General features: G+C 25.6%; 1 protein-coding gene across 1 annotated transcript in view; it reads left to right on the forward strand.

Annotated features, from left to right (window-relative positions):
* Positions 1 to 22243, forward strand: part of LOC145256354 (cap-specific mRNA (nucleoside-2'-O-)-methyltransferase 1-like) — a 121658-nt gene that overhangs the window by 41434 nt on the left and 57981 nt on the right. The window contains exons 5-7 of the mRNA XM_080115172.1: positions 17790 to 17861; positions 20179 to 20273; positions 21651 to 21723. Coding sequence (XP_079971298.1) covers positions 17790 to 17861; positions 20179 to 20273; positions 21651 to 21723 — 240 coding nt within the window. The remainder of the gene's footprint in view (positions 1 to 17789; positions 17862 to 20178; positions 20274 to 21650; positions 21724 to 22243) is intronic.

Genomic DNA, 22243 nt, shown 5'->3' on the forward strand with positions numbered 1-22243 from the left:
TTGGGTACAATATAATAATCAATAAACTATTTGCTATTATATATTGGGTACAATGTAATAATCAATAAACTATTTGCTATTATATATTGGGTACAATGTAATAATCAATAAACTATTTGCTATTATATATTGGGTACAATATAATAATCAATAAACTATTTGCTATTATATATTGGGTACAATTTAATAATCAATAAACTATTTGCTATTATATATTGGGTACAATGTAATGATCAATAAACTATTTCCTATTATATATTGGGTACAATGTAATAATCAATAAACTATTTGCTATTATATATTGGGTACAATATAATAATCAATAAACTATTTGCTATTATATATTGGGTACGATATAATAATCAATAAACTATTTGCTATTATATATTGGGTACGATATAATAATAAACTATTTGCTATTATATATTGGGTACAATATAATAATCAATAAACTATTTGCTATTATATATTAGGTACAATGTAATAATCAATAAACTATTTGCTATTATATATTGGGTACAATGTAATAATCAATAAACTATTTGCTATTATATATTGGGTACAATGTAATAATCAATAAACTATTTGCTATTATATATTGGGTACAATATAATAATCAATAAACTATTTGCTATTGTATATTGGGTACGATATAATAATAAACTATTTGCTATTATATATTGGGTACGATATAATAATAAACTATTTGCTATTATATATTAGGTCCGATGTAATAATCAATAAACTATTTGCTATTATATATTGGGTACAATGTAATAATCAATAAACTATTTGCTATTATATATTGGGTACAATGTAATAATCAATAAACTATTTGCTATTATATATTGGGTACAATGTAATAATCAATAAACTATTTGCTATTATATATTGGGTACGATATAATAATCAATAAACTATTTGCTATTATATATTGGGTACGATATAATAATAAACTATTTGCTATTATATATTGGGTACAATATAATAATCAATAAACTATTTGCTATTATATATTAGGTACAATGTAATAATCAATAAACTATTTGCTATTATATATTGGGTACAATGTAATAATCAATAAACTATTTGCTATTATATATTGGGTACGATATAATAATCAATAAACTATTTGCTATTATATATTGGGTACAATGTAATAATCAATAAACTATTTGCTATTATATATTGGGTACAATGTAATAATCAATAAACTATTTGCTATTATATATTGGGTACAATATAATAATCAATAAACTATTTGCTATTATATATTAGGTACAATGTAATAATCAATAAACTATTTGCTATTATATATTAGGTACAATATAATAATCAATAAACTATTTGCTATTATATATTAGGTACAATGTAATAATCAATAAACTATTTGCTATTATATATTGGGTACAATGTAATAATCAATAAACTATTTGCTATTATATATTGGGTACAATGTAATAATCAATAAACTATTTGCTATTATATATTGGGTACGATATAATAATCAATAAACTATTTGCTACTATATATTGGGTACAATGTAATAATCAATAAACTATTTGCTATTATATATTGGGTACAATGTAATAATCAATAAACTATTTGCTATTATATATTGGGTACGATATAATAATCAATAAACTATTTGCTATTATATATTGGGTACGATATAATAATCAATAAACTATTTGCTATTATATATTGGGTACAATATAATAATCAATAAACTATTTGCTATTATATATTGGGTACAATGTAATAATCAATAAACTATTTGCTATTATATATTGGGTACAATGTAATAATCAATAAACTATTTGCTATTATATATTGGGTACAATATAATAATCAATAAACTATTTGCTATTATATATTGGGTACAATGTAATAATCAATAAACTATTTGCTATAATATATTGGGTACAATGTAATAATCAATAAACTATTTCCTATTATATATTGGGTACAATGTAATAATCAATAAACTATTTGCTATTATATATTGGGTACAATATAATAATCAATAAACTATTTGCTATTATATATTGGGTACGATATAATAATCAATAAACTATTTGCTATTATATATTGGGTACGATATAATAATAAACTATTTGCTATTATATATTGGGTACAATATAATAATCAATAAACTATTTGCTATTATATATTAGGTACAATGTAATAATCAATAAACTATTTGCTATTATATATTGGGTACAATGTAATAATCAATAAACTATTTGCTATTATATATTGGGTACAATATAATAATCAATAAACTATTTGCTATTATATATTGGGTACAATTTAATAATCAATAAACTATTTGCTATTATATATTGGGTACAATGTAATGATCAATAAACTATTTCCTATTATATATTGGGTACAATGTAATAATCAATAAACTATTTGCTATTATATATTGGGTACAATATAATAATCAATAAACTATTTGCTATTATATATTGGGTACGATATAATAATCAATAAACTATTTGCTATTATATATTGGGTACGATATAATAATAAACTATTTGCTATTATATATTGGGTACAATATAATAATCAATAAACTATTTGCTATTATATATTAGGTACAATGTAATAATCAATAAACTATTTGCTATTATATATTGGGTACAATGTAATAATCAATAAACTATTTCCTATTATATATTGGGTACAATGTAATAATCAATAAACTATTTGCTATTATATATTGGGTACAATATAATAATCAATAAACTATTTGCTATTATATATTGGGTACGATATAATAATAAACTATTTGCTATTATATATTGGGTACGATATAATAATAAACTATTTGCTATTATATATTAGGTCCGATGTAATAATCAATAAACTATTTGCTATTATATATTGGGTACAATGTAATAATCAATAAACTATTTGCTATTATATATTGGGTACAATGTAATAATCAATAAACTATTTGCTATTATATATTGGGTACAATGTAATAATCAATAAACTATTTGCTATTATATATTGGGTACGATATAATAATCAATAAACTATTTGCTATTATATATTGGGTACGATATAATAATAAACTATTTGCTATTATATATTGGGTACAATATAATAATCAATAAACTATTTGCTATTATATATTAGGTACAATGTAATAATCAATAAACTATTTGCTATTATATATTGGGTACAATGTAATAATCAATAAACTATTTGCTATTATATATTGGGTACGATATAATAATCAATAAACTATTTGCTATTATATATTGGGTACAATGTAATAATCAATAAACTATTTGCTATTATATATTGGGTACAATGTAATAATCAATAAACTATTTGCTATTATATATTGGGTACAATATAATAATCAATAAACTATTTGCTATTATATATTGGGTACAATGTAATAATCAATAAACTATTTGCTATTATATATTGGGTACAATATAATAATCAATAAACTATTTGCTATTATATATTAGGTACAATGTAATAATCAATAAACTATTTGCTATTATATATTAGGTACAATATAATAATCAATAAACTATTTGCTATTATATATTAGGTACAATGTAATAATCAATAAACTATTTGCTATTATATATTGGGTACAATGTAATAATCAATAAACTATTTGCTATTATATATTGGGTACAATGTAATAATCAATAAACTATTTGCTATTATATATTGGGTACGATATAATAATCAATAAACTATTTGCTACTATATATTGGGTACAATGTAATAATCAATAAACTATTTGCTATTATATATTGGGTACAATGTAATAATCAATAAACTATTTGCTATTATATATTGGGTACGATATAATAATCAATAAACTATTTGCTATTATATATTGGGTACGATATAATAATCAATAAACTATTTGCTATTATATATTGGGTACAATATAATAATCAATAAACTATTTGCTATTATATATTGGGTACAATGTAATAATCAATAAACTATTTGCTATTATATATTGGGTACAATGTAATAATCAATAAACTATTTCCTATTATATATTGGGTACAATGTAATAATCAATAAACTATTTGCTATTATATATTGGGTAAATGTAATAATCAATAAACTATTTGCTATTATATATTGGGTACAATATAATAATCAATAAACTATTTGCTATTATATATTGGGTACAATGTAATAATCAATAAACTATTTGCTATAATATATTGGGTACAATGTAATAATCAATAAACTATTTCCTATTATATATTGGGTACAATGTAATAATCAATAAACTATTTGCTATTATATATTGGGTACAATATAATAATCAATAAACTATTTGCTATTATATATTGGGTACGATATAATAATCAATAAACTATTTGCTATTATATATTGGGTACGATATAATAATAAACTATTTGCTATTATATATTGGGTACAATATAATAATCAATAAACTATTTGCTATTATATATTAGGTACAATGTAATAATCAATAAACTATTTGCTATTATATATTGGGTACAATGTAATAATCAATAAACTATTTGCTATTATATATTGGGTACAATGTAATAATCAATAAACTATTTGCTATTATATATTGGGTACAATATAATAATCAATAAACTATTTGCTATTATATATTGGGTACGATATAATAATAAACTATTTGCTATTATATATTGGGTACGATATAATAATAAACTATTTGCTATTATATATTAGGTACGATGTAATAATCAATAAACTATTTGCTATTATATATTGGGTACAATGTAATAATCAATAAACTATTTGCTATTATATATTGGGTACAATGTAATAATCAATAAACTATTTGCTATTATATATTGGGTACAATGTAATAATCAATAAACTATTTGCTATTATATATTGGGTACGATATAATAATCAATAAACTATTTGCTATTATATATTGGGTACGATATAATAATAAACTATTTGCTATTATATATTGGGTACAATATAATAATCAATAAACTATTTGCTATTATATATTAGGTACAATGTAATAATCAATAAACTATTTGCTATTATATATTGGGTACAATGTAATAATCAATAAACTATTTGCTATTATATATTGGGTACGATATAATAATCAATAAACTATTTGCTATTATATATTGGGTACAATGTAATAATCAATAAACTATTTGCTATTATATATTGGGTACAATGTAATAATCAATAAACTATTTGCTATTATATATTGGGTACAATATAATAATCAATAAACTATTTGCTATTATATATTGGGTACAATGTAATAATCAATAAACTATTTGCTATTATATATTGGGTACAATATAATAATCAATAAACTATTTGCTATTATATATTAGGTACAATGTAATAATCAATAAACTATTTGCTATTATATATTAGGTACAATATAATAATCAATAAACTATTTGCTATTATATATTAGGTACAATGTAATAATCAATAAACTATTTGCTAGTATATATTGGGTACAATGTAATAATCAATAAACTATTTGCTATTATATATTGGGTACAATATAATAATCAATAAACTATTTGCTATTATATATTAGGTACAATGTAATAATCAATAAACTATTTGCTATTATATATTGGGTACAATGTAATAATCAATAAACTATTTGCTATTATATATTGGGTACGATATAATAATCAATAAACTATTTGCTACTATATATTGGGTACAATGTAATAATCAATAAAGTATTTGCTATTATATATTGGGTACAATGTAATAATCAATAAACTATTTGCTATTATATATTGGGTACGATATAATAATCAATAAACTATTTGCTATTATATATTGGGTACGATATAATAATCAATAAACTATTTGCTATTATATATTGGGTACAATATAATAATCAATAAACTATTTGCTATTATATATTGGGTACAATGTAATAATCAATAAACTATTTGCTATTATATATTGGGTACAATATAATAATAAACTATTTGCTATTATATATTGGGTACAATGTAATAATCAATAAACTATTTGCTATTATATATTGGGTACAATGTAATAATCAATAAACTATTTGCTATTATATATTGGGTACAATATAATAATCAATAAACTATTTGCTATTATATATTGGGTACAATTTAATAATCAATAAACTATTTGCTATTATATATTGGGTACTATGTAATGATCAATAAACTATTTGCTATTATATATTGGGTACAATGTAATAATCAATAAACTATTTGCTATTATATATTGGGTACAATATAATAATCAATAAACTATTTGCTATTATATATTGGGTACGATATAATAATAAACTATTTGCTATTATATATTGGGTACGATATAATAATAAACTATTTGCTATTATATATTAGGTCCGATGTAATAATCAATAAACTATTTGCTATTATATATTGGGTACAATGTAATAATCAATAAACTATTTGCTATTATATATTGGGTACAATGTAATAATCAATAAACTATTTGCTATTATATATTGGGTACAATGTAATAATCAATAAACTATTTGCTATTATATATTGGGTACGATATAATAATCAATAAACTATTTGCTATTATATATTGGGTACGATATAATAATAAACTATTTGCTATTATATATTGGGTACAATATAATAATCAATAAACTATTTGCTATTATATATTAGGTACAATGTAATAATCAATAAACTATTTGCTATTATATATTGGGTACAATGTAATAATCAATAAACTATTTGCTATTATATATTGGGTACGATATAATAATCAATAAACTATTTGCTATTATATATTGGGTACAATGTAATAATCAATAAACTATTTGCTATTATATATTGGGTACAATGTAATAATCAATAAACTATTTGCTATTATATATTGGGTACAATATAATAATCAATAAACTATTTGCTATTATATATTGGGTACAATGTAATAATCAATAAACTATTTGCTATTATATATTGGGTACAATATAATAATCAATAAACTATTTGCTATTATATATTAGGTACAATGTAATAATCAATAAACTATTTGCTATTATATATTAGGTACAATATAATAATCAATAAACTATTTGCTATTATATATTAGGTACAATGTAATAATCAATAAACTATTTGCTATTATATATTGGGTACAATGTAATAATCAATAAACTATTTGCTATTATATATTGGGTACAATATAATAATCAATAAACTATTTGCTATTATATATTAGGTACAATGTAATAATCAATAAACTATTTGCTATTATATATTGGGTACAATGTAATAATCAATAAACTATTTGCTATTATATATTGGGTACGATATAATAATCAATAAACTATTTGCTACTATATATTGGGTACAATGTAATAATCAATAAACTATTTGCTATTATATATTGGGTACAATGTAATAATCAATAAACTATTTGCTATTATATATTGGGTACGATATAATAATCAATAAACTATTTGCTATTATATATTGGGTACGATATAATAATCAATAAACTATTTGCTATTATATATTGGGTACAATATAATAATCAATAAACTATTTGCTATTATATATTGGGTACAATGTAATAATCAATAAACTATTTGCTATTATATATTGGGTACAATGTAATAATCAATAAACTATTTGCTATTATATATTGGGTACAATATAATAATCAATAAACTATTTGCTATTATATATTGGGTACAATGTAATAATCAATAAACTATTTGCTATTATATATTGGGTACAATATAATAATCAATAAACTATTTGCTATTATATATTGGGTACGATATAATAATCAATAAACTATTTGCTATTATATATTGGGTACAATATAATAATCAATAAATTATTTGCTATTATATATTGGGTACGATATAATAATCAATAAACTATTTGCTATTATATATTGGGTACAATGTAATAATCAATAAACTATTTGCTATTATATATTGGGTACAATATAATAATCAATAAACTATTTGCTATTATATATTAGGTACAATGTAATAATCAATAAACTATTTGCTATTATATATTAGGTACAATATAATAATCAATAAACTATTTGCTATTATATATTAGGTACAATGTAATAATCAATAAACTATTTGCTATTATATATTGGGTACAATGTAATAATCAATAAACTATTTGCTATTATATATTGGGTACAATATAATAATCAATAAACTATTTGCTATTATATATTAGGTACAATGTAATAATCAATAAACTATTTGCTATTATATATTGGGTACAATGTAATAATCAATAAACTATTTGCTATTATATATTGGGTACGATATAATAATCAATAAACTATTTGCTACTATATATTGGGTACAATGTAATAATCAATAAACTATTTGCTATTATATATTGGGTACAATGTAATAATCAATAAACTATTTGCTATTATATATTGGGTACGATATAATAATCAATAAACTATTTGCTATTATATATTGGGTACGATATAATAATCAATAAACTATTTGCTATTATATATTGGGTACAATATAATAATCAATAAACTATTTGCTATTATATATTGGGTACAATGTAATAATCAATAAACTATTTGCTATTATATATTGGGTACAATGTAATAATCAATAAACTATTTGCTATTATATATTGGGTACAATATAATAATCAATAAACTATTTGCTATTATATATTGGGTACAATGTAATAATCAATAAACTATTTGCTATTATATATTGGGTACAATATAATAATCAATAAACTATTTGCTATTATATATTGGGTACGATATAATAATCAATAAACTATTTGCTATTATATATTGGGTACAATATAATAATCAATAAATTATTTGCTATTATATATTGGGTACGATATAATAATCAATAAACTATTTGCTATTATATATTGGGTACAATGTAATAATCAATAAACTATTTGCTATTATATATTGGGTACGATATAATAATCAATAAACTATTTGCTATTATATATTGGGTACAATATAATAATCAATAAACTATTTGCTATTATATATTGGGTACAATGTAATAATCAATAAACTATTTGCTATTATATATTGGGTACAATGTAATAATCAATAAACTATTTGCTATTATATATTGGGTACAATATAATAATCAATAAACTATTTGCTATTATATATTAGGTACAATATAATAATCAATAAACTATTTGCTATTATATATTGGGTACGATATAATAATAAACTATTTGCTACTATATATTGGGTACGATATAATAATAAACTATTTGCTACTATATATTGGGTACGATATAATAATCAATAAACTATTTGCTATTATATATTAGGTACAATATAATAATCAATAAACTATTTGCTATTATATATTGGGTACGATATAATAATCAATAAAATATTTGCTATTATATATTAGGTACAATATAATAATCAATAAACTATTTGCTATTATATATTGGGTACGATATAATAATAAATAAACTATTTGCTATTATATATTGGGTACGATATAATAATAAACTATTTGCTACTATATATTGGGTACGATATAATAATCAATAAACTATTTGCTATTATATATTAGGTACAATATAATAATCAATAAACTATTTGCTATTATATATTGGGTACGATATAATAATAAACTATTTGCTACTATATATTGGGTACGATATAATAATCAATAAACTATTTGCTATTATATATTAGGTACAATATAATAATCAATAAACTATTTGCTATTATATATTGGGTACGATATAATAATCAATAAACTATTTGCTATTATATATTGGGTACAATGTAATAATCAATAAACTATTTGCTATTATATATTGGGTACAATATAATAATCAATAAACTATTTGCTATTATATATTGGGTACAATGTAATAATCAATAAACTATTTGCTATTATATATTAGGTACAATATAATAATCAATAAACTATTTGCTATTATATATTGGGTACGATATAATAATCAATAAACTATTTGCTATTATATATTAGGTACAATATAATAATCAATAAACTATTTGCTATTATATATTGGGTACAATGTAATAATCAATAAACTATTTGCTATTATATATTGGGTACAATATAATAATCAATAAACTATTTGCTACTATATATTGGGTACAATGTAATAATCAATAAACTATTTGCTATTATATATTGGGTACAATGTAATAATCAATAAACTATTTGCTATTATATATTGGGTACAATATAATAATCAATAAACTATTTGCTATTATATATTGGGTACAATATAATAATCAATAAACTATTTGCTATTATATATTAGGTACAATATAATAATCAATAAACTATTTGCTATTATATATTGGGTACGATATAATAATAAACTATTTGCTACTATATATTGGGTACGATATAATAATAAACTATTTGCTACTATATATTGGGTACGATATAATAATAAACTATTTGCTACTATATATTGGGTACGATATCATAATAAACTATTTGCTACTATATATTGGGTACGATATAATAATAAACTATTTGCTACTATATATTGGGTACGATATAATAATAAACTATTTGCTACTATATATTGGGTACGATATAATAATAAACTATTTGCTACTATATATTGGGTACGATATAATAATAAACTATTTGCTACTATATATTGGGTACGATATAATAATAAACTATTTGCTACTATATATTGGGTACGATATAATAATAAACTATTTGCTACTATATATTGGGTACGATATAATAATAAACTATTTGCTACTATATATTGGGTACGATATAATAATAAACTATTTGCTACTATATATTGGGTACGATATAATAATAAACTATTTGCTACTATATATTGGGTACGATATAATAATAAACTATTTGCTACTATATATTGGGTACGATATAATAATAAACTATTTGCTACTATATATTGGGTACGATATAATAATAAACTATTTGCTACTATATATTGGGTACGATATAATAATAAACTATTTGCTACTATATATTGGGTACGATATAATAATAAACTATTTGCTACTATATATTGGGTACGATATAATAATAAACTATTTGCTATTATATATTGGGTACAATGTAATAATCAATAAACTATTTGCTATTATATATTGGGTACAATGTAATAATCAATAAACTATTTGCTATTATATATTGGGTACAATATAATAATCAATAAACTATTTGCTATTATATATTAGGTACAATATAATAATCAATAAACTATTTGCTATTATATATTGGGTACGATATAATAATAAACTATTTGCTACTATATATTGGGTACGATATAATAATAAACTATTTGCTACTATATATTGGGTACGATATAATAATCAATAAACTATTTGCTATTATATATTAGGTACAATATAATAATCAATAAACTATTTGCTATTATATATTGGGTACGATACAATAATCAATAAACTATTTGCTATTATATATTAGGTACAATATAATAATCAATAAACTATTTGCTATTATATATTGGGTACGATATAATAATAAATAAACTATTTGCTATTATATATTGGGTACGATATAATAATAAACTATTTGCTACTATATATTGGGTACGATATAATAATCAATAAACTATTTGCTATTATATATTAGGTACAATATAATAATCAATAAACTATTTGCTATTATATATTGGGTACGATATAATAATAAACTATTTGCTACTATATATTGGGTACGATATAATAATCAATAAACTATTTGCTATTATATATTAGGTACAATATAATAATCAATAAACTATTTGCTATTATATATTGGGTACGATATAATAATCAATAAACTATTTGCTATTATATATTGGGTACAATGTAATAATCAATAAACTACTTGCTATTATATATTGGGTACAATGTAATAATCAATAAACTATTTGCTATTATATATTGGGTACGATATAATAATCAATAAACTATTTGCTATTATATATTGGGTACAATATAATAATCAATAAACTATTTGCTATTATATATTAGGTACAATATAATAATCAATAAACTATTTGCTATTATATATTAGGTACAATATAATAATCAATAAACTATTTGCTATTATATATTGGGTACAATGTAATAATCAATAAACTATTTGCTATTATATATTGGGTACAATATAATAATCAATAAACTATTTGCTATTATATATTGGGTACAATGTAATAATCAATAAACTATTTGCTATTATATATTAGGTACAATATAATAATCAATAAACTATTTGCTATTATATATTGGGTACGATATAATAATCAATAAACTATTTGCTATTATATATTAGGTACAATATAATAATCAATAAACTATTTGCTATTATATCTTGGGTACAATGTAATAATCAATAAACTATTTGCTATTATATATTGGGTACAATATAATAATCAATAAACTATTTGCTATTATATATTAGGTACAATATAATAATCAATAAACTATTTGCTATTATATATTGGGTACGATATAATAATAAACTATTTGCTACTATATATTGGGTACGATATAATAATAAACTATTTGCTACTATATATTGGGTACGATATCATAATAAACTATTTGCTACTATATATTGGGTACGATATAATAATAAACTATTTGCTACTATATATTGGGTACGATATAATAATAAACTATTTGCTACTATATATTGGGTACGATATAATAATAAACTATTTGCTACTATATATTGGGTACGATATAATAATAAACTATTTGCTACTATATATTGGGTACGATATAATAATAAACTATTTGCTACTATATATTGGGTACGATATAATAATAAACTATTTGCTACTATATATTGGGTACGATATAATAATAAACTATTTGCTACTATATATTGGGTACGATATAATAATAAACTATTTGCTACTATATATTTGGTACGATATAATAATAAACTATTTGCTACTATATATTGGGTACGATATAATAATAAACTATTTGCTACTATATATTGGGTACGATATAACAATAAACTATTTGCTACTATATATTGGGTACGATATAACAATAAACTATTTGCTACTATATATTGGGTACGATATAACAATAAACTATTTGCTACTATATATTGGGTACGATATAATAATAAACTATTTGCTACTATATATTGGGTACGATATAATAATAAACTATTTGCTACTATATATTGGGTACGATATAATAATAAACTATTTGCTACTATATATTGGGTACGATATAATAATAAACTATTTGCTACTATATATTGGGTACGATATAATAATAAACTATTTGCTACTATATATTGGGTACGATATAATAATAAACTATTTGCTACTATATATTGGGTACGATATAATAATAAACTATTTGCTACTATATATTGGGTACGATATAATAATAAACTATTTGCTACTATATATTGGGTACGATATAATAATCAATAAACTATTTGCTCTGTAATAATAAATACGAAAACTGCATGAATTAAAATATCATATTTAAGCGTATTTTATGACCTGCTTATGAAATTTGTATCAATTAAAATATCATATTCAAGCATATTCTACGACTACACAACATCAGGTGGCCACTACTATATATTGGGTACAATATAATAATCAATAGAGTATTGACTCTATAATAATAAATACAAAATCTGCGTATTTTACGACTGGGCAACGCCAGGCGGCTTGCAAGTATAAAATAAAAATGATTTCTCCAATCTTTGATTAATAGTTTTTCTTATTACATAAAAAATCGGTTTAATCTATCATATAAGGCAACTATTGGTCAATGTTGTTCAAAACAATTTTAATATTTAATCCTGATCAATATTTTGTTTGTTATCTAATATACAAAAGGCAAAATGCATGTGTGTGTTTCTGTATGTCTCGCAAAAACTTCCGACAGATGCGTCATATTGTTTCAAATATCCAAAAATTGGGCAAAAACATTAATTCCTTCACCCTCAACTGTGCCAATTTTTACAAGGAGGGGTCGTTTTTTTTGTTGATATTTTTGCAAGTCATCTCTCTGTTGGATTGACTACCCTTAATCTCAACACTCGCGACTTCCAGTTTCGCGATGGACGCATCAGCTAAGACGTTAGGCTTTTTTTTTTCAACTTCTTTTCCTCCTTCGCCTTACGGGTTCAAACCTACCTGCCTACTACTACCTTTTTTTAACACCTCTCCCCACCCAGGTTGCTTACTGGGTTCCTTACTACACCACCACTCCACACCCGAATAACACCAGGTATCCCCGCTAGTCTATATATATATATATAAAAGGCAAAATGTGTGTGTGTGTTTGCATGTCTCTCAAAAATTTTCGACAGAGGTATTAGTACTTCACCAAACCAGTATCGTTTTAAACCTTGACCCTTCGGATGATAAATATCGAAAAATTGGTCAAAAACAGTAATTCCTTCACCCGCAACTGTCCAGTTTTCTACAGGGAGGGGTCGTTTTTTTTTGGCGTCACCATTTTTTGCAAGTTATTGTATCGTCATATCAATTTCATTGATTTTTCTTAATTTCAACGTTGCAAACTTCCGGTCAGACGATGGAGCATCGGTAATGTGTCAGATTTTTTTACACTTTCTTTTCAGCCTTTGTGTCACGGGGTTCGAGACTACCTACTACTACTTTTTTTTTTTAACACCTCTCTCCATCTTGGCCCTCCCCGCCCCTGCTACTACCATTTTTTTAACACCTCTCTCAATCTTGGCCCTCCCCGCCCCTGCTACTACCATTTTTTTAACACCTCTCTCCATCTTGGCCCTTCCCGCCCCTGCTACTACCATTTTTTTAACACCTCTCTCAATCTTGGCCCTCCCCGCCCCTGCTACTACCATTTTTTTAACACCTCTCTCCATCTTGGCCCTCCCCGCCCCTGCTACTACCATTTTTTTAACACCTCTCTCAATCTTGGCCCTCCCCGCCCCTGCTACTACCATTTTTTTAACACCTCTCTCCATCTTGGCCCTCCCCGCCCCTGCTGCTACCATTTTTTTAACACCTCTCTCAATCTTGGCCCTCCCCGCCCCTGCTACTACCATTTTTTTAACACCTCTCTCCATCTTGGCCCTTCCCGCCCCTGCTGCTACCATTTTTTTAACACCTCTCTCAATCTTGGCCCTCCCCACCCCTGCTACTACCATTTTTTTAACACCTCTCTCCATCTTGGCCCTCTCCACCCCTGCTGCTACCATTTTTTTAACACCTCTCTCAATCTTGGCCCTCCCCGCCCCTGCTACTACCATTTTTTTAACACCTCTCTCCATCTTGGCCCTTCCCGCCCCTGCTGCTACCATTTTTTTAACACCTCTCTCAATCTTGGCCCTCCCCGCCCCTGCTACTACCATTTTTTTAACACCTCTCTCCATCTTGGCCCTTCCCGCCCCTGCTGCTACCATTTTTTTAACACCTCTCTCAATCTTGGCCCTCCCCGCCCCTGCTACTACCATTTTTTTAACACCTCTCTCCATCTTGGCCCTTCCCGCCCCTGCTGCTACCATTTTTTTAACACCTCTCTCAATCTTGGCCCTCCCCGCCCCTGCTACTACCATTTTTTTAACACCTCTCTCAATCTTGGCCCTCCCCGCCCCTGCTACTACCATTTTTTTAACACCTCTCTCCATCTTGGCCCTTCCCGCCCCTGCTACTACCATTTTTTTAACACCTCTCTCCATCTTGGCCCTCCCCACCCCTGCTACTACCATTTTTTTAACACCTCTCTCCATCTTGGCCCTTCCCGCCCCGGCTGCTACCATTTTTTTAACACCTCTCTCCATCTTGGCCCTCCCCACCCCTGCTACTACCATTTTTTTAACACCTCTCTCCATCTTGGCCCTCCCCGCCCCTGCTACTACCATTTTTTTAACACCTCTCTCAATCTTGGCCCTCCCCGCCCCTGCTACTACCATTTTTTTAACACCTCTCTCCATCTTGGCCCTCCCCACCCCTGCTACTACCATTTTTTTAACACCTCTCTCAATCTTGGCCCTCCCCGCCCCTGCTACTACCATTTTTTTAACACCTCTCTCCATCTTGGCCCTCCCCACCCCTGCTGCTACCATTTTTTTAACACCTCTCTCCATCTTGGCCCTCTCCACCCCTGCTGCTACCATTTTTTTAACACCTCTCTCAATCTTGGCCCTCCCCGCCCCTTCTACTACCATTTTTTTAACACCTCTCTCCATCTTGGCCCTCCCCGCCCCTGCTGCTACCATTTTTTTAACACCTCTCTCCATCTTGGCCCTCCCCGCCCCTGCTACTACCATTTTTTTTAACACCTCTCTCCATCTTGGCCCTCCCCACCCCTGCTACTACCATTTTTTTAACACCTCTCTCGACATGGGCTGCCACTGTTGTTTTGCCCCCCCCTCCCCACTACTAGCACTTTTTTTTTTTAATACCTCTGCCTTCTTTTTTTTTTTTTTTCTCTCACTCATTTCCAAACACCCGGGGCTAGCGGGATACTTGGCATTGCCCAGATGTTTGGAGGTGTGTGTGTGTGTGTGTGTGTGTGTATGTGTGTGTGTGTGGTGGGTGTTGTTAAATCAAAACAAAATGGAAAATAAAGAAAAATGGAACGTAATAACCATGTTTAAATATTATATATAAAGAAAAAACAACGTTAAAACTTCTTAAAAATATCGAAAAAACAAAACAGCAAACTTGATAGAAAAAAAAAAACCCCAAAAAACGAACGAAGCAAACTTTTTTTTTTTTTTTTTCGATTTTTACGATTTTAATATTGAAACAGTTCTTTTGGTTTCTGTTTTTTCGATTTTTTTTTAAGATTATTTTTTCATTCTTTTTTTTAATTTGTTTTTGTTTTTCCGATTTTATAAGAAGTTTTAACATTGTCCGCTTATACGTTGTTTTTTTTTCATCACATTCGCTGTTTTTTTGGTTTTTTTTTTCGATTTTTTAAAGAAGTTTTAACATAATTTTTTTTATTTGCTTATTCTTTATTTTTCATTTTGTTTTGATTTATCACCCTACCCTTCAAACACCAGGGCAACACCGGGTAACCCTGCTAGTCTATAATATAAAAGGCAAAATGTTTATGTGTTTGTATGCCTGCCAAAATGTGTGCGTGTGTGTTTGTATGTCTGCCAAAATTTTTCGACACACGCGACGAACACTGACAAAATCGGTATCGTTAGAAAGATCAGACTCTCGGATCACAAATATCCAATAATTGGCCAAGAAGATTAATTCCTTGATCGTCAACTGGGCTATTTTTTACAAAGAGGGGTCAGTTTTTGCATCAACATTTTTGCAAAGTCATCTTACACCTTGCAATGACTAAGCTTATTTCAAATGCCGCTGACGTTGTATGTCACGGTGGGTGCGAGGGCTAAGCAGTCAGCTTTTTTTTGTACAACTTTTTTTCCTCCTTCGCATTACCGGTTCGAGCCTGTCTGCCTGCCTGCTTACTCCTTTTTTTTTTCACACACCTCTCTCCACCCGGGCTTCCCACTGCGTTTAATTTTTTTTTTTCTGGGGCTTGCTCAATATCCTTACTATACCACCTCTCCACACCTGGGCAACACCGGTACCCCTGCTAGTTAATTATAAGGGCAGTGTGGTGTGTGTGTGTGTGTGTGTGTGTGTATTTGTGTATGTCCAGCTAGAAGTCCCAAATCACAAAACAAACAGCCACAAATTAAACTTGTGAAATAATGTTCCCAAAGTTGTGAGAAATTTTTTTTTCTTCCTGTGACAATCAAAGACATTTGTTTATTGTTTCAGAAAAAAATGACGATTGACGATGAAACAAATTTTGCATCACTGGAAACACTCGGCAAGATTCTTGAAGCAAAGGTTTGTCCATTTTGGAACTTTTTCTATGTTTCGTTTTACAATACTTCTGTAATTGTTTCTGAATTTTTGAGATGAGGATTGATAATTTTGGTAATGATTGCCGATTTTGAGTTTGATATGAAAACTGAAATTGAAAGATATCGTTATTCCATAAATTTGAAAAATGTTTGTAAGGCAAGTTTGCTTCACTCAAAAGAAGTTTTTCATGGTGAATGACAAAATCCATCTTTTGAACATTTTCATCTCCAACCATCAATTGACCGTGAATAACGATAACATGGTAAATTACAGATTTCACAACTCTAAGAATTGCCTATTTACTGATGTTTGTCAATTCATTGAATCATTTTGAAATTGTCAGCCAGCTTCATAACAAGTGTGAATATAATTATTCCTTCAGTTCACATGAAATTATTGTCATAAACATCATTTACAAAACTTGTTGGATGCATTCTAACAACTCTTTGTCCATTTTCTTTCTAGGCAACTGTTTATACATTACCCACAGATAGATCATAATACAAATAGATCATAATACAAATAGATCATAATACAAATAGATCATAATACAAATAGATCATAATACAGATAGATCATAATACAGATAGATCATAATACAGATAGATAATAATACTGTATTTTTTCCCTTTAAACATCAAATTAATCCATGAATGAACTTCCTGTTCATGAGACTGAAAGATTAGCAATCGACTTTTGAATATTTCAACAATTATTAAATCTTTTAAGAATAAGATTAAAATGACTACTTGTTATACCATGTCATATAAAAAAATGTCATCACAATTTTGTCATATAAAAAAATGTCATCACATAATTTTGTCATTTAAAAAAAAAATGTCATCACATAATTTTATCATAGAAAATTGTCATCACATAATTTTGTCATATAAAAAAATGTCATCACATAATTTTGTCATTCAAAAAAAATGTCATCACATAATTTTGTCATATAAAAAATGTCATCACATAATTTTGTCATATAAAAAAATGTCATCACATAATTTTGTCATATAAAAAAATGTCATCACAATTTTGTCATATAAAAAAATGTCATCACATAATTTTGTCATATAAAAAATTTCATCACATAATTTTGTCATATAAAAAAATTTCATCACATAATTTTGTCATATAAAAAAATGTCATCACAATTTTGTCATATAAAAAATGTCATCACATAATTTTGTCATATAAAAAATGTAATCACATAATTTTGTCATATAAAAAATGTCATCACGTAATTTTGTCATACAAAAAATGTCATCACATGATTTTGTCAAATTAAAAATATCATCACATAATTTTGTCATATAAAAAAATGTCATCACAATTTTGTCATATAAAAAATGTCATCACATAATTTTGTCATATATAAAAAAAAATGTCATCACATAATTTTGTTATATAAAAAATGTCATCACATAATTTTGTCATACAAAAAAATGTCATCACATAATTTTGTTATATAAAAAATGTCATCACATAATTTTGTCATATAAAAAATGTCATCACATAATTTTGTCATATAAAAAATGTCATCACATAATTTTGTTATATAAAAAATGTCATCACATAATTTTGTTATATAAAAAATGTCATCACATAATTTTGTCATATAAAAAATGTCATCACATAATTTTGTCATATAAAAAATGTCATCACATAATTTTGTCATATAAAAAATGTCATCACGTAATTTTGTCATACAAAAAATGTCATCACATGATTTTGTCAAATTAAAAATATCATCACATAATTTTGTCATAAAAAATGTCATCACAATTTTGTCATATAAAAAATGTCATCACATAATTTTGTCATATAAAAAATCTCATCACATAATTTTGTCATATATAAAAAAAATGTCATCACTTAATTTTGTTATATAAAAAATGTCATCACATAATTTTGTTATATAAAAAATATCATCACATAATTTTATCAAATTAAAAATATCATCACATAATTTTTTTATATAAAAAAATGTCCTCGCATAATTTTGTCAAATTAAAAATATCATCACATAATTTTTTCATATAAAAAGAATGTCATCACATAATTTAGTCAAATTAAAAATATCATCACATAATTTTGTTATATATAAAAAATGTCCTTACAGAATTTTTTCATGTAAAAAATATGTCATCACATAATTTTGTCATATAAAAGAACTTTTAAACTCCGCAGCCATTTTCTTTCTAAACTACGTTTCCTACACATTGTCATTGTTCTTATATTGTCTCTGTTTTTTTATTTCTTACTTTTTGTAATTAATCGATATGCTTTCAATTAATAGAACGTGTTTGATGAACTTGGTGGGGAAGAGATGAGAAAAGCGCGGGCAAGATCTAATCCTTATGAAACAATCCGAGCGTGTATTTTTCAAAATAGGTGAGTCAATCGACTTATCCGATTGTGGAATTAATTCAACTTGTTTGCATTCGTATGTCACACGAACACGTTTCTTACTATACAAGTGCTTGTGTATTCTAAGTGGATACATAAAAAAATGCATTTAAAGTTTCGACCCACTCACAAATCTCAACATTACACTGGGTGTCATGTCGTTACGAGTTTGTTTGCTTTTATTGTGGCGCAGTTTTTAAGAACAAAAGTCACATTGGATTTTATTTTGTTACATGCAAGAAAAAAAATAAAATGTGTTAAAGAGAAAAATAAAAGAATTTATTGAACTGATAAAAAGTTAAAACCAATATTTACAAGAAATAAGGCGCAAAGGAGATAAATTCGGTTTTAAATTAATTCAGTTTTTACGTGGGGTAAATAATAACCGAGTTTGAGAAATAATAATATATTACTTTGGTCAGAATATGAGGTCAGAAAATCAATATTTACCAAAAGTTCAGTTCTTTGTTAGGATGTTTTTGTCTTGCTTATGGAATTTCTTATGACCGGATTTTATCCAAGTAAAAAATAGGCCTGAGTCATAAATAGTTGAAAGGTCACCTCAAAATAGCGTTCCTTCTCAGAGCTGATTTAATAACTGAAGTTATGATACTATTAGTGTCTATGGTTGTTGTAAATGGAGCTGTTTAGAATTTCCAAGATGGAACACTACGATTTAAAATTTTCTGAAATCCTCGGAAAAAGAGAACTTTTCTATTTTTAGAACTCTGCAGAAATGATTTAAAAAATCTTTTTATTTTTATTTTCTAATTGTAATGTATTTTAATAAGAAATGTTTTATTTTATTATATATTATATAATATATTTAATACTATTATGTATTATAATATTGATTTTATATTATTTCTAGCAGTTCAGCCCGGCTTTGCTCGGGCATTATGTACTGTTCATAATTTTATGTGCATATGTATGTATATATATATATATATTAAAAAGTTTGACTCGTGTCCAGGTAACCTACATCTAAAATTTCAAGTGTTTAGACTCAAAATTAACGGAGGAGTTTGGTAGAGTTTTCAAGGTCACATCATGACAGCCAAATTTCTGGCTGAAAAACGATTAAAAAGATTTTCCCAAATCTCAATACCCCTTATGTTAAATCTCGAGTCTGTAGACTGAAAATTAAGAGTAGTTTGATAGGGAAATGTACACATACACACACAGACACACAATTTCATTTTTATAGATATATAGATTTATATTTATATATTTTTATATTTATATTATATTTTATATTATTATTTATGTAAGAAATTGTAATTTCTGACTATTTTAAAAAGCAAAATGTTCTCTCATGCCAATTGCAACAAAATGTTCATTTTTTTTTTTATTTTTTTTCAGGGCTGCCATGAAAATGGCCAACATGGATGCAATTACCGACTTTATGTTTACAAAACCGACAGACAAAAACGGGGTACGTCTGCACACATTAAATTAGTTCTAACAATGTTGCCAAATCTGTAAAATCCAGACAATAATCGTACGGTTAAACTAGGAATCGCACAGGCTTGAAAAGTCCTTGTATTTTGACTTTGTCCTTGAAAACACCTTATTTCTATTATTACCTTGAAAATTCCTTGAAAATATTAAAAATGTCTCGAAAGGCCTTGAAAATTGTATTCTTTTATGTTCAGTAAAAATTTGTGTCAAAATATTAAAAATAAAATCGAAATAAATACTATTAAATTATTTTTTAAGTATTAATAAAAATACCATTAAAATATTTTTTAAATATTGAAAATAAAATCGAAATAAATACTATTAGATTATTTTTTAAGTATTAATAAAAATACCATTAAAATATTTTTTAAATATTGGAAATAAAATCGAAATAAATTGTTTTGAAATTGCGTAGTTTTGTGTAATACAAGAGTTACATCCCATTAATTTTGTGATAAATTTTGTGACGTAGCTCTATTTTTTCAGCCCTGGCG

This window comes from Euprymna scolopes, chromosome 32 (assembly GCF_053919585.1).
Source record: "Euprymna scolopes isolate OS-2025 chromosome 32, ASM5391958v1, whole genome shotgun sequence".
In the NCBI taxonomy this organism is placed as follows: Eukaryota; Metazoa; Mollusca; class Cephalopoda; order Sepiida; family Sepiolidae; genus Euprymna; species Euprymna scolopes.